Below are 21,952 nucleotides of genomic sequence, written 5' to 3' on the forward strand. Positions count from 1 at the left end.
TACAACAGTAAAATATGGTCTTAAAAATTGCAGTGTGTCGTCCAACCTTATGGGAGGGCGGAAACAGATACATTCGTGGTGACCTTGAGGTTTGATTTGGATATCATGGAGAATTCAGCAAGTGATGGAAACAATCAACAAGCTTGGGGAACAGCTATTTCAAGCAGTTCTCTCCAGTATCTCGAGTGCCACGTTGTTATCTTTCCCCATACCGCATTCGGACCACCTCTTAGAGCACACACAAATTTCCACTGTAAAAGTGTTCATCTTGCAACTTCCAAAAAGCACTCTTTGAAAGCTATTAGCAAATCATGTTATGGGCAAAAAAGTTGCTGACAGCATCCAAAACGATTTGCATCCTCCATGTGTTAATATCTCCTATCTATATTTTGTAAAAACATAGATAACTTTCTGAAATAAACATGTAAAAAAATCTGCAACACAGACACCTTTAAATGCAGGCCTTATTTATTTAGTCGCAGTTCATGTGAGCTGGTGCAATTGATACATTTGTGTACTCCCAGGCAGCAGATTTGTTTGGTATGCCTAGCTGGGAACGTTGGTGGTCTCATTTGCCCTCAATACAATCTGTTTACACTTCCATTTTCCACTAAAACTAACCCTAAGAACCTTAAACGTGCCCTTTTAAAGCTCAAACATGTTCCTCCTTCCGGGATTGCGGCATTCTTTTCCCACCAGAAGCGATAGCAAAGAAAGGAGCAAACTACGAGAGGAAGTTTGAAAGGCCTGTGTCTCATGTACAAACTTTAGCGCTACTGTTCTATAAACAGTGTCTAAACCGCACTTGCTTGAGTAAACATGCCTGGCTTTTGCCTCTGACAGCCGCATGCTGTATACATTGGTTGTACCACTTCCCATATCCCACAATGCCGATGGAATGTTAGGTAGCATGAACTTCGACCCGCTGCAGTGCGAGACTGTATCAACGAAGAACGTCAAGCGCCATTTTTTGGCCATGGAGAGGAATTTATCACGTTTTCAAACATGGAATCCTCGAACTTCTTTGACTGGAAGGAACGTCGCATTCTTCAGTCAAGTGGCCATTTTGGCGCAGCACTTGAGGGTGGAGTTACGTACACAAACATCCCTTTTGTTGTACTTGATGTCCACTTTCAAGATGGCGGTCTCCCAGAACAGCCCCGTCCTTGTGATCGCGAAAGGCGGGCAACTTTTTCTACGCCGTCTGCACGATCACAATTACGCCTGCCTACGGTTCTGTTGAAGTGAATATCGCCTTCCTGACGAACACAAAGCGACGGCGCCGACAAGACCCGCAATTATGTCACCTGCAAAAAATCTCACCCATCTGATACATGTTTGTTTTATGAACTTGACTCTCAAACACTTGTTCTCTGTTGTTAATCATGACAGCGTTTCTGAAGGAATGCTTCTGTTATGTTTAGCAATTTAAAAGCAGTGATGTAATACTTAGAGGTGAAAACGAGCCAACTTCTCTCTAAGGACCCCTCTAGGAGGTATTGCATAGTGTCTACTGAGGAAGCCTTGCTCATGGCAAAACTATTTCACGACCACTTTTCAATGCACATGAAGTAAATTTACTTTGCAAACACTTTGTAAAAACTCCAGGCTTTGATGTCTCTGAGACAACAAGGTACCGGCATTTGGAAAATAAAATAAAGACAAAATTGCTGATTAAGCTTTACTTCCATCATCAATGTACTTTGCTTGGGCTTACTGTACAACAAAAATATGTCCCCCTCCCCAAAAAGTCTCTAAGCAGTTCTTTTGGTAGCTGCAAGGACAGTGCAAATAATGTCCTTAGTGGCTGCAAGACAGAATGAAATTAGCCAAGTAGGTAGTCAACATGTAGCCATCTAAAGGGCTTGCATAAAAAAGATACCTGGGTCCATAAAAAGAAACTTTAGAAAGGCCTATAAAAATGCCTAAAACATGCCCAACATAAGGCAGAGCCCAAACCTCTGCTTGAAGAGTGCCCCCACCCCCCACCCCCTCTCTTCCTGCATGGACCAGCCCACTTGGCTAATGTATTTCATGTAGACCATTGTTCTGCTAAGTTGAGGAGTCTGGAACAAGATCTCTTGATTATCACAATGGCTTCCTGCTCAATCCATTCCAGTCATGCCACTCCAATCTGGTCATTGTCCCTTTACTATCATCACCGGACCCTCTTCAAATACTCCAGACTATTGGAGAGTGCAGCTGATGAGGTTTTGAGTGTCCTTCGATGAGAAATACAACCCCGTTGGTCCAGACGTTTTTGCGGTGGGCCGGTTTCCGAGAGCGGTTTCCGCAGGCTTCTCCAATGTTGACAACAATGTCGTCTTTTGTTGACTCATGTTTGTCGGAGGCCATATTGATTTACCTTGCTGATCCATTACAACTTTTTTTTTCCCTTTCAAACACTAGCTAACTTTTCTATTTTTACCTTCCAATTTCTGTCCTTCTTTCTGCCATCTTTAGTTGTATATAAAATGACTATAAAGCAACTTTGAAAGACGAAAACAAGCTACAAAACTTACAAAATGAAGTAGATTGTAATCTCGTGCCTTATCAAAGTAGGCCTGTTACAACGTTGAAAGAAAACATTAAAAACATGCTCTGAAGATAACGACCACAAGAACAAAGGTACAGGTGCCATACAGCAAGGGCTTCTGGGAAGGAGACCATATTAGTTGTCACCTGATAAGGTCGCCGTGTAATCCAGGTAATCTGTTAAGTTGATAAACTCTATGGCCAGGATTGAATGGATAGATAAAGCGTGGAGATTGCAGTAAGGGCAACCTACCAGGATATAGTACTAGTAATCCCTTTGCCATTTAACCTTTTTACCTTTTGATCTTAATGAGAGCTGACAATTAACCTAAGAAAGTATTTCTTCCATGTTTTAGCAATAAAAGAAGCAAATACGCGCCACCCATATCGTATTTGTCCATAAACAAATTTAGGACAATGCTTTGCCCTCCCATAGTGATCAGTGACAAAATTTCTCGTGACTATTTGAATTCGCTAAAACCTCAAGTTCTTTCTGACACCGGATTGACAACTTTAAATTCAAGACATATGATAGTTGCTTTCCAACAAAATAAGCTCTAAAAGTAGAAAGAAACTTTTTTGTGCTGGGATCAAAGATATTACTGGTGTTAGAAAAGGCAATTTTGACCATTTTCCTCTCCAACCATAGAATAAGAAAAAACACTATCTTCAACTATCCGAAAAACAGTTATCAATCCTGAAGCACTGAAGTGTGTACATGTAGAATTTGGTGCTTTTTTTTAAACAATGAATGAAACATTGATTGAAATGTTGGACATCCTGTGATTTAAAGGAAAGGTAGCCTGGTTACCAAACCCATTTAGATGCTGAGTGTCTTTTATTCTCTCTGCAGAGCTATGAAAAAAGGTAGAGAAAGATGGAGAGAGACTCCGAGAGAGAGAGAGAGAGAGAGAGAGAGAGAGAGAGAGGGCATCACCAGTTTAGTATGTGGAACAGTCACATGATATGGTACAAGGGAGGCACCTATCAGCACATGTGTGCTCTCTCTGTTAGCATTGCAAAGCAATTCATCCCCATGGACCATCCTCAGGTGTGCTTAGCCTGTTTGCCCATCTGCCCTGAACAGGGCTTTTCCATGTTTCGTAATCACGATTTGTTTACGTAGTCCTACGCTCCTCCAATCCACGCGGCTCTGGCCACCTGTGTCACATCCAGAAAGGACAATTCCTTCCCATCGTGATCACACACACAAGGAATAAGATAGGTCACCCTTTATATAGAGATGGAGCAAAGAGGGTTGGATAGGAACGCCACCAACTGGGTGGTCTGATCTGACAGTTTTCTGAAGAATCTGGAATGGCTAAACCCAAAAGCAAGCTTCCGACCACAATACCACCAAGGAGGTTCAAAAAGCTTCTTTTTTGAACCTCCTTGATACCACCCAGCTAGCAGCTCTGAACACTGAAAAATTAAGCCGAAACCCTTTTGTATTTTTTCCCTTATTAACGTTAGTAGCTGTAATGACCTGAGCTATTCAACAATTCAATTTTTACTAGTCTATTCTAAGATATACTTGAAATATTCTCTAATGTAACTTTGGGTACCAGAGCATTAAGATTTCAACCCCATACATTTAGCACTAAAGAGTGGATTGCTCAAACTCTCCCCCCCCCCATTCGAAATTTGCTGTTGCCACCAAAAAAATCTGATGTACATCCGTTCATAGTTTCATACATCAATCTTTTTCCTGTGCGTGTAACTTGGATCTGCTGTATTGCATTTTTCTCCAAAGCCTGTTTTTGCTGATTGCATGAAAACACTTTGTATCGAGTATGCTTGAGTTGAAGAGATGGATTTCGCGGTGTCTTGTTGTATCCACCTTGTTTGCTGAGCGTATTGCATGACTTCCAGCACCTGTTCAGGACAAATACCCATTCTTTCTTACTTCATGCACCAGAGGTAAAGCATGAAATTCTGAGAAACTACTTATGTCTCAGATTTCCCCAAACAACTCTATTGTTTTACTTGACTTTAATGTTAGTATCTCATATGAATAAGAAAAATTCTATAAAGAATTTGCCTTCATAATATAAACTGCTACATGGAATATATCATAAGGACTTATATCTTGACATGTTTGCTTCATTTTTTCCCTTTGTTAATCTAATGTAAGAAAGAAGGTAATTTTTTTCAGTAGGATGTACAATGCATGTCTTGCTAAAAGGAAACTGATGATGTAGATAAGAAAATGATCATTGGTATATTTACATTGTGGCTTAGCATCACAGATTTGTATCAAGTATTTCAAGGAGCTTAAATGGCCAATTAGATAAGAGCTAAGAATTACAGGAATTTCAGCACCCTCCTTAAAAGAACTTAAGACAAGGCACAAGTTTAAGACAATAGATGCTTCTAGCATGTGAGATTTCCTGGATCAAACTTAAGAACCGCCAAGACGTACTCATCCCAAGTACATCATCCTTTTCCAACAGACCACTTTGATGAAAAAATTTACTCAGAATTTCTTGGCCTCCTCAAAACAATAAATTGGCATAAAGAATGTACGTTCATATCATACGTCAAGGTAATGTATGATCTAACATACGTTCTTGTCATATGTCAAAACAGGCCGAATTACACACAAAATTTGACATATGCAGTTTTCACATGCTCGCGTGCGTACACAGTTTTCAAACCGCCAGGTTTTTTGCTCACGTATAAATCGGGTCTCTGTCTATTCATGTGAGGACTGCGATAGTTATCTCTAGCTAACAGAGTCACAGACATGGGCTTTTAGCTGCCAGATGCATAAGGACAGCAAACATAGACTGTATTGTGTACAGTACGTCTGGGAGGTCTACAGGTAGAGATAATAGAAACAATATGTTACTGTGTTAACAGACAGGTCAAATACAATAAATACTTCTTATTTGCTGATTAGAATGACAAAAACCTCAATTTTAATACTGTACAATTTTGTATAAATGCTCTACCACTGGTCAATGGACAATGTACGGGTAAATATGATTTTAACGCAATTCAAATATGCGAGGTACAACACTTAACGGTTAATGTTAATAAACATTTTAGCAAGGAAAAATATAGCTGTTTTCATAGCTTGTCAAACATAGCTGTCGTGTCTTTCATGTCTCCCAGTTTGCCATGGTACATATAACACAGCTGTACGTCAATAAACTTTGAGCCAACTCTCGGGCCACGGCTAGTAAATTTTATGGATGAGATGACATTGACTTTTGCCCGACTTCTGGAGAAAAAGGAAAATTTGTTCCTCACCTGAGATGGTAATAAAAGAAAATTCCCAAAAGTGGAAAAAATATGCTGTAAAACTGTACCTTTTTACTACAAAATGCTGTGGTTGTAGTGATAGCCATTTTATGCACTTCTATAATGCAGGAATACAAGACTTGTTGGCTATGAAATCATTATTTCTCACTTAAATTTTTTTTTACAACATTCACAGTCTCTGTTTTGAAAATTTTGGCATCTTGTTTCTTTTTTACCCATCTTGTTTTTTCAATCACGTTCACTGTAAGATTTGGAGTCTGCTGAGGATGTCATCCATAAAGTTTACTTGCCACGGCCTAAGTCAATAAACTTGGAGCCACTCTTATCAACAATCAGTCGACTTTAACAGACCGTCTTCTGCTGACCTTCCTCCACCCCAGGTGTACAAATCAGCTGTTTGCTTACACTACTTTATCTCCATCTCTTTCAAGTGGACAAATGTGCTGCTATGTTTGCTCTAAGGCCAAACAGGTGGAGTCTGTTAGCCACACACAGGGCAGAACTGTTTTCAAAGAGATCCCCCCCCCCCTCCACACCTCCTTGTAGCTCAAGACTTCTCAATTCTAAGATTTCACGACTTACAAAGACACCGAGGGGCTTAGGTAAAGAGGAAAACATTGGGAAGAAGAAAAAAAGGGTCTTGGGTTGTGTTTATGCTACAAACCCTTTTGTGAGGAATATCCGGTACAACACAAGCGTCTTAAACGTGTTTGTCTTTACTTCCCAGCTGCATTGAACAGGTGCCAGAACTTTCTGCAAAGTGACACCAACTGCTAATAATGAAAACTCATTTTATGCCTTTTTTCATTCATGCATGCATGTATTCATTCATTCATTCAGTTTTATTTATTTTGGCTTGCCATGTCAAATAAATTTGCACACACAAGTGTACCAACATCTATTTTGGGGATTCAATCAATACATAAAATACACTGATATCTTATGTACGTTTTATTTGACATTCAAACAAAGGAGAGAGCAATTCCTGACAAAAGAAGCTAATTATCTCTAGTACAATGTACTGTTCGTTGGCCCTATCACCTAAGGTTTAAAAATGTAGATCAAGAAATGTAAACATAATGTCGTACATGTGTATATTAATTACTGTTCAGGTATTACGTTTTGTGGGGCCTCTAAACGATACATAGCAACAACATCATTTCTTTCAAGCATAGCTTTTTTCCTGAGTTAGCAAAGACGCAACTTTACCCGGCACATACGGTTCTTAAAACGTGACTATGGCCCTTTGACTGGGCACGCGCTATTGCTGAAAGCTTTATAACTACATGTATTACTCCAATCACTGTCAAGTTTCCAAACAACATCAACACCGCTCAAGTAGTAAAGTCAACATGTCTGCTGCTCTAGTTGGCACCTGTCCAGGTGCTACACAGGTGCGTTAAACACCTGTGCTCCACATGGCCCTTCTAAACAAACGTTCCACATCTGCATAACAGATGCGTAAGAGAGAAGACATTGCAAGTGAAAAATTAACCTGTGACAATTAGTTACTGTGTTACGGTGCTCCTAAATTTTTTGGTCGGCATGGTTAGGTAGTCCTTGTTGAAGATACTGTAAATCATGACACTTTTGATGTGGTTTTATTTTGACAAATTTTACACTGTTAATATACACTTGTGTTGTATTTCTATTGTACTACAGAATTGTTTTAACCATGAACTTCAAATACTGTGAAAACCTTGTTTTCCCTTGTGCCACGAAATAAAACTACTGCAAAAGTTAGTAAATACATGTAAATTTACAGTACCAATGTTGCAAGCTTCCTTGTTCATTTGGCATGGATTGTGACAATCCTTTATGTAAGCATGCCACATTCACGACTTTTGACGCCGGGTGGTAAGATTTCTTGGCATGTATGAAAACAAATACATTAATGGTACCAAAGTTGCCAGCTTTTTTGTTCATTTTGCATGAATATGATTTATAACACACGGCTTTTGTAAGCATGCCGAGTTTTGAAGCCTGATTGTAAGATTTCTCCAAATTCTTGGCATGTGTGTGCCGCCATTCCAAAGTAATGGTAGTGTAAACACTGAATACACTGAAAACATCAAGCATCACATAATAAAAACCTCATATACAAGTAAGCAAACACAGGCCCATCCTTGACCCCACTAACCTTCCTCGTAAACTCTTTCAAACAAGAACAACCCTCCGCTATCTCTTTACTATGTAGTCATACAGTCCTTTACATGATGTCTGTCACTACGTACTATACCCTATAGAAAGTGCAACCTTACACTGAAACAACTAGGTCTATAGAAGTGTCACTGAAAAGACTGTGACCTTAGGTTAACCAAGACTACAGAATTAAAGAGTAAACATTTTTGTCTGTGCGTAAGATTGATATCGTGGGTTTCGTAGCCAACTCATTGCGTTTGAAAACAAGAATACGAACTCCTACTACATTTACATGTTACATGGCTATGTGCCATACTACATGTACATGTATACCCTACTGGAAAAGGAACCTAGACACTAAGACAGTAGATAGCCTAGTTCTCTGTCTACCAAAGCCTCATTACACAGGCTATGAGTATGAGTTATCAATAACCAAGATCAACAGGGAGAGATATGAACATGTTTCTCTCTATTTAAGTAAAGATACCGTTACTATGATTCTTTTTTAAAACTCGTTGCCTTTAATGAGATTGCTAATTAAAAGCCTGGTCTCCCATTTCTCAGGGTAATGTGTCAAAGTATCCCGTTACCAAAGATCGAGGGTTAGACCAGGGCTAGATTGGGTGTAGATTGCTGATCAAGGTATACCCGAGACACCACCTGCGCGCCTAGGTGTTATTCTTACCACCTGATGTACACAAAGGCTTCTCTGACACACACTGCGCACACAAAACGCTTATTTGATCATTGCTATCACGTCGTTGCTCCGTTCTGTAACCTCACCGGAACACGCCGCGGCCGGGAAATTCCTCCACGAACAGCAAAATCACCTGTTCGAGCTTCGTATCTACGGCAACATTAACCCGTTGAAGTAGTGTATGTTTACTGTATAGAGTTTATTGCATTAGCCAAATCTTGACCCTATTAACCTGGCTGTTGTCAGCAAACATATTCCTGAATGTCCTGACAAATTTGAACCACGAAAAGCTTTTGTGGTCAGGCCACGGTTGGTACAAGTCACCGCAGACTATTTTGTAAACCTTGCGACCAGACAATGGTTCGAGGCTCGTGTCTGCAATCAGTGAGGTAATCTTACCCAGACAAGGTGTACGGACCTGCGAGCATCTCTGACTGAACTCAGATTCACACATGCACACTTTTGATCAATATTGCTTTGTAAAATACAATATAATATACTTGTTTGTATATTTCCTTGAATTAAAAGTATTTATAATAAATGTACTAAATTTTTTAACACCCTACCTTGTTAAAATTTTAGGTTTTAGTTAAGAAAAAGTAGTCAGAATCCTTTTATGTGAACATGATGTATCCTTCTACCTTTCTAAACCTTCCCTTTTCACGTGGCATTTCTAAAAATTAAGGTCAGCCACCCCTACCAAAGTCCCCCAATGGAATAGTCCAGTGACAATACATTTCTGAGATGACAGATTATTCAATTTAAAGTGCAAATAGCCAAATGTATTATAGTGGAGGGACTGAGAAGTTGACATGCTTTGACTTTATTTCAAAATCTTTGGTTTGTTTATTTTCAGGTTTTATTTCAATTCAGCCCCCCTGAGTCAATTTTTTAAAGCCGTTTATCATCAATCAGTTGTCCTTGACTAAGGTCACATGGCTTATAAGCAGCCTGCAACTTTTCATAGCAAACACGTACTTCAACCGATCCAACAAGAGCACTCGAAAGAAAGCTGAACTTGTACGACAAAACCGTCCCAAATCGTTTGGCACCAAGCCTTCTCTGCCATTCCGCTGGCACTCGACAAAACAAAGTCAGATATTTTCATAGCAAATATTGTGTTACTCTGGAACAGGGCGCCCTTATTGGGAAACGCCGCCCCTGTACATTAGTGTGTTAGTAGTGTGTGTGTTTAGTGACACACATGCAGACATCTAGGAAAAACTGCTAGGTCGTATATATAGGTTGGCTTGAAGTTAGATCACACAGGAACAGCATATAGACTTTATAGTATATGAAAACTTGAGTTTAAAGGTATCCAAAGCTATTTTAGGGCTGTAAAACTGGACTTTCAGTCAATCTTTAATGTAGTACGTTGAATTAACCGTATGCAATAGCTATAGCACACTGAGGCAAAAATGCAATGTTGCTGACGAAAAATGGTTGCTTGTTTTGTGTCATCAGCTGATTTTTGGCCATTTCAAATGATTCAAGTATGAAATGATAACCAAAATGTGCTAAGAAATGAAGCTTCAGAAAGTATATAATCCTGTACATAAAGTAAAACTTTTTACATGTCGAAATATTTGGACAATCTAGTATGTCAGTCAAAGTGCTTTTCTTCTAAATTCCCTTTGAATCTGCAACCAGAGCATTTATTTAGATTTGCCTTTCAGGAAAGGGAAACAGTTTGAAGGTTAGATATCGAGATACCAAAACTTCGGTGATGATCAGATTCAGACACATGTAAACATGCACGAATACCAACCAAAACCAGCGCTTTCCAGTTTCCTGACTAATGTCTTCGCAAAAGCGGTTGACACAGACATAAATAGAGATTTCATGCTTCATGAGTAACAAAGCTTTGGGACATGTCGCTAGAATGTTAAATTTTCTCTTGAGAACAGTTGGGAAGCGGGTTAGATATTGTCGTGAGTTCACAGCCAAAACATCTGCTCAGGCCAAGGACGCGGCGACACACAATGGCTCAGTTTGTAAACAGAACTTCACACAAAGGATACAACGTGGTTCAACGGGGCTACAAATTCATTACATGTATGTTACCAGATTATACGGGTCACTTGGCTATTTTCTTTCTTGTTGTTTGGGGAATATATACTTGGGGCCATTCCAATAAAAATGGGTTAGGGGGGAACATCTTGATATTTTTCTTTCTAAAGGGAATAGAAGAGATATAAAAAATCTTGTAATTTAACATTCCCATGGTAATTTTGAACTTTTTGAGGCAAGTTTTGGCAAAACTCATTCTCAGAATATTTTACAAGGCAAATGCCTCTGTAGACAGCTTGTTAGACACTCTTATCAATTAATTTCCCGTCTATCTATCATTTACCTAAATCGATGACTAATACAATAACAGGATTTCCAAAGTTTACGCCAGGGATTTCCCCTTTTCCCGACAGGACATAACAAGTGTCAGACGACGTTTTACAAAACAACTGGAAATCATTGCCATCTATACACCCCCCTCCCGCAACCATGGCACACTGACAATATCTGAAGAAACCTTGGCTATTCTCCAAGCAGAGGTTGGATGGGGACATCGTAAATGTCCTCTAATATGTCTTTTCTGACAGCTATCCCATCAACAGAATGAGAAGCAGACAAGTCTGGGATGAACATTGTGATCTCGCCATTCCAACCTGCACTTTTAGTAACCTCAAGGTGGTAAGCCTGTCTTGGATTGTTGGTTTTAATAGAATCTAAAGGTTCTGGGTTCGAACCTTCAGCAGGCCTCAACGATATACCTTTTAGAAAAAGGCACTTTATACACCTACATGTATTTCCTCAATTGACTTGTGAAAATGATTACCTAGCTTCGGTTTGGGGCATCCTCTTGGTTGGGACGTAGAGCTGGAGGTCCCGTGTTTGAGGAGAGCCACACCTTGAGCACATCAATTTAAGATCGTACCACACTTGTCCAAAAAGGTAGGACTAGAAGTCCTTCCTGGTGTGAGTGGTTCAAACCTTACAGTCTGGTCTTACATAGATTATATTATAAAACTGATGTGTTATGCCTGTACGAAATTTACCGCCATTGCGAAACAAACTACCATACTAACAATGGATCTAGACTAGCTCCCAGCCATCAAGTAAGGCTATTTCCCATTCTTCGTGTGTGGCATACAGGCTGGTGTATGTCTTATTATTATAAGCTGATAGCCTCAATCAGCAGACACCACTGCAGATATCTCAGACTGCATTTTCCCCCTGCATCTTCACATGTCTGCATTTTTGTGTATCTGTACTTGTTGCTAGGCTAGCGGCAGGCCTTTTCTCCCCAGTGTTTGCTCCATGCCCTGATTGGAAGACATGTTAACAGATGGCAAATATCAAGTACAAAGCAGTATGCAGGCACAAACAGCACATCTCAGCTATTAGTAACTCATTAGACTACAGTGACAGTGTCCCTTTTCAATCTCCAAGCAGATCTTTGGTGGCTGCAGTGCAAAAAAGCATGCTATTTATTTGTGTCTTTATACATGTACATTTTACCTCCATGAAAATGGAGGTATTTGAAATAAAAGTGTTGACATAAAATTTAAAAAAGACATTGCTCAAACCCCTTAGCTCCCTTTAGCAACTTAGACAGAAGGTCTTTAACTAGTTATAACAAGCACCTAACAAACTATTTCAAACTTCTTAATTGGGTATTCCTATGTGAATGCCGACCAATCCAATTGTGGTATCACAGACGACCAACAGAAAGCAAATTAAGTTGTCTTAGTTCTAACTGGTCATGACCGGTTTTCTATCCAGTATCCATCTTTCCATCATTTGAAATTTTGATGGAATTCTGTCACTCAAAAATCCGTCATCTTTGATTGACAAAAAATGGTGTGTAAAGATACGGAAAGAGACTAAGTCTACTAGTCTACTACTTCAATACCAGTTTTTCTACCATTTTTTCCACAATTATTTTTACAGACATGCTACTTTTGCTAGTCTACTTTTTTGTTCAAGATTACTAGTACCCCCTATTATCTTATTGGTTTGTTCCAAATCCTCTGCTTCTTTCAACCAGAAGAGAACAATAGCCAACCAAATCCCCCTCATTATCCTATTGTTACAACATCTAATTTGGCCTGTATTTACTTTTCAGCAGTCTGCCCAAAACAAGAATGCCGAGAACCAAACTGCAGGGGGGGGGATGTGGTAACCAGGAAATACTTAGCGTGCACTGTTGCATGTTTGTGTACATGACGCTGTATAGAGCCAGCAGGCTTTTCTCTCAATGGAATACCTTCATGGTAGATGCTTTACAAAACTGTCTGCTTGTGCTTTAGGAATCCCCCACTGCTAAACAACAGACATAACATAGTTGAAACATTAGAATCTTCTTTTAAGAGTTATACGCCTTGTTTTTTCTCTGTGGTAGACAAGAAAAGCCATACTCATACTTGTTCCCAACCTATAGTCGCTGGCGATCGATCGTTATCTCTTGTTTTCCCATGGAGAATTAGCTCTGGAAAACAGAGAGCTCTTTGCAAAGTGCTTGCTTCTGCCTAGTATCATGTGAGACTCTACTTTTGGGTCATCCAAGCCAGTGACCACTGACATCAAAGTGGCCAGTGAACTATTTCTACGGTCCAGTTCACACCGCTGGACAGATGAAAGTGGCCACACACAAAAATGCTTCGGACAGTTCTGTGATCTCTGGAGTTGCAAAAAACGTGATCAAGAAATGAAACCGTAGACTTATCTCCAAGCAGATCTCGGGTGAGTGAGAGATCATTTGACCAGTCAGCTTTTCTGAGAGTCAAACAGCTAGTGAGATGCTGGTCAGCAAACATTTACAATTTCCTACACAACATCTGCTTGGAGATAACTATAGTGACTGGATACGCGTACTTCACAGTACAAGGAAATAGCTAATGATGTCCATATGTAGTTTTCATAAATTCCAAGTACAGCGAATCATGGTCTCATCTCGCCCCCTCCCTATATCTGGGGGCCTGCATGGGGGGGTCCGAGATATGTTTTATGCTAGATTACACACACCGTTATTTGGGGAGCTACGAATAACATAGACAAGTTTCAATACGAATAAGCTTACTTTCGCCTTACGGAAAATGTATGGAAACCCCCTTCTCTGGAGATTTAGTTAGCTCCATGATAAAGACCTCATCTGTGTTAGAATGGACACTGATTATAGAAAAGCTGCTATCTATCACAAACCTGCTTACCAGGCCTTATCAAATCCACACAAACAATTGATAACAAGATATGTAACACTTGCTAATGAATTACGAACCCCAGGAGGCGAATTTCTTCATAATGTGCAAACTTTCACTCGGATTTTCATTCAAAACATCCCAAATTTAAGAAAGCAAGAAAATCTGGACTAAAAGAAGGAGAAGGTCCCATATAATTAGTCTGTCTGTGATTGTGAAAACATGCTATGATTGGTTGAACGGTTTTGCCTACCAAACAAAGAATGTAAGCGAAGCCTGACAGCTTTCTGACTAATTGGTCTAAAACCCCGAAATCGCCTGAAACCTTGGAATACACTTTGGTTTTCATAACAATTCTCCCTCAACAACCAGCATATGCTGTGTCCTCTCCCACAATGGATAGACATTTCAATCACACAGATGCAGCTTTGCTTGGCCCTCTTTTGAATTTCTTTGAATGCCTATGTAAATAGTGGATGCCAAACTAAATTAGGGACTATGCCTGCTAGAGTGAGCAACCGAGTAAAAACTTGTTCATCCTTCAAAAAGGAAGAAATAAACTTTTGCAAGGCTGTGTTTCATGACTACAAAGTTGCATTCCTTGCAAGGTATCACCACTTGGGTTTAAAGTACGTGTACAGCTAGTGGGAATCAAACCCATAACCGTTCAGTTTACTTAGCTGAAGCCATGATGATTGGAGATTCCGGCGGCTGGTCGGTTGTGATTTTTTTATTTGGACAAGCCCCCGGGAAAGTTTCCAAGAAGATGTATTATTGTTAGCAGTCATTACTGACGTCTCTAACCCACAAGTACAAGTCCAAGCGTGCTTGCTGGCATAACAACACTACAGGCGTGTGTGTGTCGAGAGAAATTCTGCGGCAAACCTCCAAAATGTCTGATAACTCAAAGAGGAGCGACCGCCGTGCACGGAGTGCCGCTATATGCAGCCTTCCTAAATCCGTCTGAGCTAAAAATCCCTGGCCAAATTTTCGTCTGACCCCATCCTTGGTTGGTTCGCCATCTAACTCGCTCTCTATTCGTGCACGCATACGAAGAGATAACTCTCAAGTGCGAGTACAAAACTGAAAAGCGGTGCGTATGGACAAGTCTCGAGCGGTTATGGAGGTAGATTCCTCCGTACAGCCCCCACCCCACCCCTCGGCGCAAGTCGCACTCACCTCCGATAATCTCTTGACCGTGGCCCGGCGGCGTCGCGATGACCGCTACCAGCGCGACCAGCCAGACAAGCCGGCCTTGTTCGCCGGCAAACAAACACACCATAGCGGCTCTACCCTCTCCTCTCTCCGACTTCCCAAACTTCAGCAGCAAGAACTGTGCAACACGCTCTCAGGGGTGTCTCCTCCTCTCTCTCCCACCTAGCGTGTGGAGTATATCTTCTTCACCTCTGAATCACCTTTCTACGCGCCGACACTTTCCCTGGGGGCCGTACGGTGCAGAGACGGGCGGCGGGCGGCTTGCCGTGTCGGTACGTCCCGCTGAGGTTCTCCTCTCCAAACCCGGGAAACAGATCAGGTTACATCCAAGCACGTGGGACAATGGACCCGTCCAACACAGGTTACAGGGGGTGAAGCCGACCTCCTGAACTTTTTATAAACCTTGCACAAACATACCACAAACCGGAGCTAAGATTACGACTTCCAGCGGATTTCACGCTCAAGTTGCTCCAAGGCTTTTCTTCGGACTAAACTTTGCTTCGCCGGGTTGGGAAAATAGCCTGACTGGGAGGGAGTGAAGCGTGATTTTCAATATTTACTTTTAGGATTGTGTGGTTGGCGCTTCGGCGTGCTATATAATCATTGGCTGGGGTTTGGTCACACGTCACGTACAGTTTAGATAACTCATTGTGACACTAGTGGTGGTGTCATGCTGCTTCAAGTGTGCTTTTGTGAAAAGTCAAGTTCAGTTCAAGATGACAAAGGTTGTTTAACGTTTTAAAGTCAACGTAAAATAATCTTTTTTTGTGAAAATGTATTCGTGAGATACAACGTTAGAAATAATATGACACTGTAAATTTCAACAAGTCGAAAATTGCGGTTTAAACTTTCAAATTCAAGATGTCGGACTATTATAGCGATGTTCCTCTCTACAATATCTTGGTTTCAAAGAATTTTAGGGCTTATCCTGCCCTGCTAAACCCCAAACTGCACTTATGCGAACTTCTTTCACGACATAGTAGCCTGTATTCTGGACCAAATTGCAGGGCGAGGCTGGGAATCGGTGGAGCCGGTGATGGCGGCGGCAAGTCACCAAATATACCCTAAATGACCCTAAATTAGTAAGGATCGTATGTATTCCGCAAACTTCGTATGTTTCCGCGTAATAGATTGTATGTATTCCGTAAACTTCGTATGTTTCTAGTAAGGATCGTATGAATTCCGTAAAATTCTGATGAATTCTTTGGCACCCCTGGTCACACCCGAACAAAAATATTGCCACCCCAAGATCAAGGAAACGCGGTTCTACACTTCTCCTGAATTCTTTCTTAGTAGGTATTTGGCCTTGGCAGTCTTCGAGGCTTGAAGTCTACCAACTCAAGTCATACTAAAATCTATTCTTAGTCCTTGTCTCGCTCTTGTCTTGCTCCTTTGCCACGTCTGCCGCATCTTTCTTTAAGACATTTGAATCAACAGCAGGTGTTCAGGTTAGCTCAAGGACTTGCAACGTCATTGGCTAGCCAATTTGAAACTGATGTCTCACAACGGATATATGTCTCTTATGTGAAGACGAGATCTTTTTGTTAAGCTCTTCTTCAATTGATTTAATTACCATTAATTTCATCACCAAGAAGCGAGAGGAAGCCATATTAGTGTATATTAGATATCTGTGTATGTTTGTAAACGTGTGACATGTGCTTAGCCCAGTGGGGCAAAAATATAGCCTCTACCAGGCTTCAGAAGCAGCTGAAAAGAGTAGAAATTGGCCAAATAGATAATAAGCCGGGACAGTCTCCGGAGCTGCAAGCTGTACTCTTTAGTGGACCACCTCTCCTGCTAGTCCTGGTATGTTCAAGTCTGGTCAAATTCTACTCTTCCCAGCCGCTTCTGAAGCCTGACAGAGGCTACAAAAATGTACTATAAAGGTCTTATTATTATTATTGGATCAATTAAAAGTTTAGCAGATTTATTTTATTTTCGCGGGCACGTAAAATTAGCTCACCACCGTGATGATATGACAGTTCTAACACCTCAAGCGATGGGCAAGAACTTTTCAACGTTCAAGTCAGGCAATTGGATGTTTAAAGGGTATTTCTGTTAAAGTCAGCACTTATGTTGAACTTTGGGGGTGTTCCTCTACCCCTGACACCCGGTTTAAAGGTCAGAGACAAAGTCACAACTCGATCGTACGATCTTGAACACTGTCAAACGAGACGCAATCAAATAATGGATGTCAACCTTTACAATAGGCCCATCCTGACTGTCAGATCAACCAATGACAGCCTCGAAATTAGCAATTCGACCAATGAGATACGATAGCTTCACGTACGTTATATATTTGCCTTTTTATATCCGTTTGGCTTGTCTAGGTTTTGACGGAGGTGGGCGGGGCTTAATATTGTTTTGAGATCATTTCAGTTCGCGTGACTTCTCAACGCCCTCTGTGGGTTTGATAGTTTTTTGTGAGGACATTGGCAGTTTGCCATCCGCCGCGATTTGACAGACACGGACGTATTTAAACTCCACTCTGCCCTTGTGTGCTGTCTGTGGGCCAAAGTCTGTTAAATCAACCGCACCGAGTCCTTAACACATGTCTGGTGTCATGCGATGAACAGTACGTCGGTGGAAAGTACTGCGCCTGCACGAAACCCGGCTTTTTACTCTCCAAGCAGAGGTTGATGGTGAAGATCGTTTAGCCTCTACCAGGCTTGAGGGCGCGGCTGGAAATAGTAGAAATTGGCCAAATAGAGAGATATAGCACGCCGAGGGAGTTTAGCCATCCAGTTTACAGTTTGCCGGCCCACAAACGCGCCCTCAAGCCTGGTAGAGGCTAAAGATCGTCAGCTTTTTATGTCACCAATATAGGCAATAAGTAGTTGAGTGGGGTAGCGACAAAAAACGGCCATATATGAAAAGCTAACGATCTTCCCCCCCATCAACCTCTGCTTGGAGAGTAGGCTTTTATTATAAAACAGTTTTTGTTGGATGGGTCAACGTTGCATCTGGCTTTGCCCATTGCAGCACCTTTTTCCGAAAACCATAGATTTACTATTTCCGAAAGCTATTCCTTTAATTAATACACACGTGTAATAAATTATAAAGCATAGTTACAGACGTTTCGATGCGTGGCTATCCAACGATCTTCACCAGTGAAAAGAAAGAAAAGAGAGAGGTACTGTGGAGAGGAATTTGTATGATGTAATTCAATCGGGTATTACACACATGTCAACTGCTTCCTGAATTCCTCCAATTCCACTCTTTCTTTTATCGATGAAGAACGCTGGATAGCCGCGCATTGAAACGTCTGTAACTATGCTTTATTTCTGTGCATTCATCAAATTTTGCAAAGTAAGATACAGAAAGTTCTTCAATGTCAATCTTATCTTAAAACAGTGTCAGAGCTTGAGCAGCAGAACGAGCCAGTGGAATGAAAGAAACTCGGGATCCCGTCTACAGCAAGTCTTTCCTCTGGACTTCTTCGGGCTTGAGTCGGGGAACTTCAGAAGACTTGTCATGTCTAGACAGAAGGAAGACATGTCGGGCCTTCCTCAAGTCTGTGTTTTAGAGATTAGAATTAATAGTATGAGATTTAAAGATTATCGTTAAAATTTTCACCCGTGTTGTCATCTGTTTATAGATAGACGACCTGTTCTGTCAAAACACAGGCATTGAAAGTTCACAGTACTTTGTTACGCTTCAAACGTGTTCTTGCCTGTCAGTGAAAAGTGGTGCATTAAAGGCATCCAAAGCGATTTCAGGGCAGTAAAACTGGATTTACAAAGTCAACTTCCTTTTTAATGTATCATACTGATATCTATAGCTGCGTGAGAAAAATGCGATGTCGCAGACGGAAAACAATTGCTTATTTCGTACCGTAGACTGGTTCTAACTATTTACGGTTGGTACCTAAAATAAAGAGACTAGCTCCTTATGTAGCTTGTTGTTTTGTCCTATTTTGAATGATGATGAGCTAAGAAATGGCAATTAATGTCAACATCAGACAGATTTTTTTTATCCTGATCCACAATATTTTTTGTATTGCCGCCCTAAAATTGCATTGGACTTTTGAATTTACGGGACTAGTCAACTTGTTTTGCTTTGACTGGAATACAAATAATGCGATAACCTTGAACTAGAGAAGCCTTGATAAGAGATAAATTACATACATACATGTACATGTACATCCTCACATCTTAACGGATGTACATGTGTGGAAAACATTCACCGCGTTTCTGGGGCAAAAGATATCAGCTTTGTGATCAAAAATGATAATCACAGGTCAAACGAAGAGGATATCTATGTGTGTTAATTTTCTTCTAGATTTGAGAAGTCAAGGCTCTTGTAGTTTCAATGTTGGAGCTGATCAACTTCCAAAAATGCAAAGAAAGCAACAGGCAAAAACAAACTCCGATAAAACAAATAAACCAACGTGTGCGGGCACAGTTAGTAGAGTTTTTCTAACAAATGACGAAAAGACGTGGACAAAGACTAAAGTCTAGACTAAAAACCGTCGGCGCTTTCGTAAAATAATAATTACAAGAATTACGTATCCAGCGAATTGCTGAAATATCTAAAAGCTTTAATACTATAGCTTCATATCGACGAGCGCTTTAAAAATTGCGTCTGAATGTCTGTACATATGTGCGTCTGAATTTTAGGTTCCAGATTTTCAACAAGAAATGATGTGAAAAACAGCTTAGAAGTATCAGTGTGTTTGTGAAGGTTAGGAAGTATAATAATGTTGATTAAAGCTATACAACTGGATACAATTTTTGAAAATCAAATGATTCAGGCACCCTCCGGTGAGAAAAAAAAACAGTTTCAAATTTTGAACTAATGAAAAACACAGGATTTTTTGCTTCGTCGCTCAGAAATTGCATTGTATGTTTCACAGATGAATTGTAATAAAGGAGGTTAAAAATCTAGTTAACCTTGATTGTAGTATGGCCTAGTATTAACTTGAGACGTTACCAGACTCCTAACACAGACAAATTCCAGGTTGCCAGGAAGTTCTCAGTGTTCGCCTGTCGTGTTTCATATCGTTTTCCTTCATCTTAGAAGGCAAACAGGCGCTTCCAAGGTCAAGTGGAGGTCATGGCGTCTGCAAACGATCGGAAGGACATTATTGAGAAGGAGGGGGGGTGTATCAGCCTTGAAATGGAAGTGTGTGGCTTTGGGGTAAGATATGCAGTGTAAGTTTTAATACTTGGAAAATTTGAATGAAGAGGGATTAAAATATATGTCACAGCCATTTAGGCAACATATTCCTTGTTCGCACAGACTTCTCCAAGCAGATAACGTTATCAGTATGTGACTTTAACGTTCAACGCGCTTTTCGTCCACCGGTCAAGGTGTGGTGAGGGGCAGCCACGTTGTGGTTGGTGCATATCGTACAGAATTCGGTAGGGGTCGTTAGTAAGCGATACGTTTTCCAAGCTATATTTGGCTACTCTCCAAGCAGAGGTTTGGGCTATTTTTGGTGTGTTGTAGGTTTATTTTTCATCTGGATTTCTTTTATGCACTGGAATTTTTTTACCACCCAATCGCCCCCCCCCCCAAAAGAAATATTGTGAAAAAATACAGTGTAAAAAAGAAACCCTGATAAAAAAAAGCCTAAAAACACGTCAAAATAACCCAAACCTCTGCTTGGAGAGTAATATTTGGCAGACATGCAACTATTACTTTATATGTATATGTATGTGTATCCCATTTTATCCCTACTAATCGTCTTTTTATTGGCCGAATTTTCTTCTTTCTCGAGTTGCACGTACACGTACATGCATTCTTGATATCAGCTGATCGCTTGTAGAATTGACTTTTGCGGTGTTGACCTCAGCTCATTACCATATGAATGGAAACCAAGCAGATAGTGGAAGGTAAAATCGTAACTGCCTGCTCAATCTGCTGGGTTTTATCCATGATTTCCTTCGTATATTGCAGAAACAAGTACGGACGTGATGTTCTAATGGAGAAAAGGCCAGATTGAAACCGAAGTTATTCCTGTCCTTGGTGCTGAAAGCCGTCCATAAGCAATGTTACCCCCTCCCCATGTTCGTCATAATATTATCCGGTAGACTGACTTTTTTGGCTCCCCTCATCACATAAATCGGCTAGTTTTCTCAGTAAAGGCAGTTCTTACCACTCCGAGGATTATCTAGAGGAACATCCTTGTCTCAAAGACTCCGATCCATCGGAAAATCATCCATAACTTCAGTTGTTTACATGAAAAGTAGAGCGGCTTTGCCGTTTCGAATCAAGGCACAAAAACAACAAAAGATAAATGTTTTATGATGTACATTAACCGGGAATTATTATCAAATAATTTAATTTAATTCATTGACTTGCTAAAATGTGAAAGAAAAATAAAGAATTTATCATTTGATACTAGTATACACGTACCATGATCTGAATGCTCAAGTCATTTCTTCAACCTAAAATACGTCAGCCACAGGTAAATGTGACCCTGCAGTTTGGAGACAAATCGCCAGAGGCCACTGCTACACGGTCCATGTGCTGGACAGTGTCAATACGTTTCACCGTCGTTCGCAGTCAATGGGACGCACATTTCCAACTCTACTATCTAAACCCTAATCATAACTTCAATTCTAACCATAGCGATAACCAAAACAACGTCTAAAAACATGGGACCGCGAAACATAACAGGAAATGTTGCTGTGAGTGACTTAATTTTGTATTTTGTACAAAGGTTCATCACAAAAGCCAGTGTGCAACTGCCCTATACTACAGACAGTCACGCCATTCAGCCACCGGTAAATGCGACCCTGCAGTTTGGAGACAAATCGCTAGAGGCCACTGCTACACGGTCCATCGGCCAGGTTTCGTCCTGACGTTTCGCCGACGTCAGGACGTTTAGCAGTCAAGGGAACGACTATTTCATACTCTAACACTAATTAATTCTAACAATAGCGATAATCGTAAC

The 21,952-nt window shown here is 40.6% G+C and overlaps 1 protein-coding gene across 1 annotated transcript in view; it reads right to left on the reverse strand.

Moving 5' to 3' along the window:
• Positions 1–15,567, reverse strand: part of LOC109478941 (collagen alpha-1(I) chain-like) — a 111,151-nt gene extending 95,584 nt beyond the window's left edge. Inside the window, exon 1 of the mRNA XM_019780755.1 lies at positions 15,016–15,567. Within this exon, the coding sequence (XP_019636314.1) occupies positions 15,016–15,118 (103 nt within the window). The 5' untranslated portion in view covers positions 15,119–15,567. The remainder of the gene's footprint in view (positions 1–15,015) is intronic.
• Positions 15,568–21,952: the final 6,385 nt, after the last annotated feature.

Source organism: Branchiostoma belcheri, unplaced genomic scaffold (genome assembly GCF_001625305.1).
Source record: "Branchiostoma belcheri isolate BF01 breed outbred unplaced genomic scaffold, Haploidv18h27 scaffold46, whole genome shotgun sequence".
NCBI classification, from domain to species: Eukaryota; Metazoa; Chordata; class Leptocardii; order Amphioxiformes; family Branchiostomatidae; genus Branchiostoma; species Branchiostoma belcheri.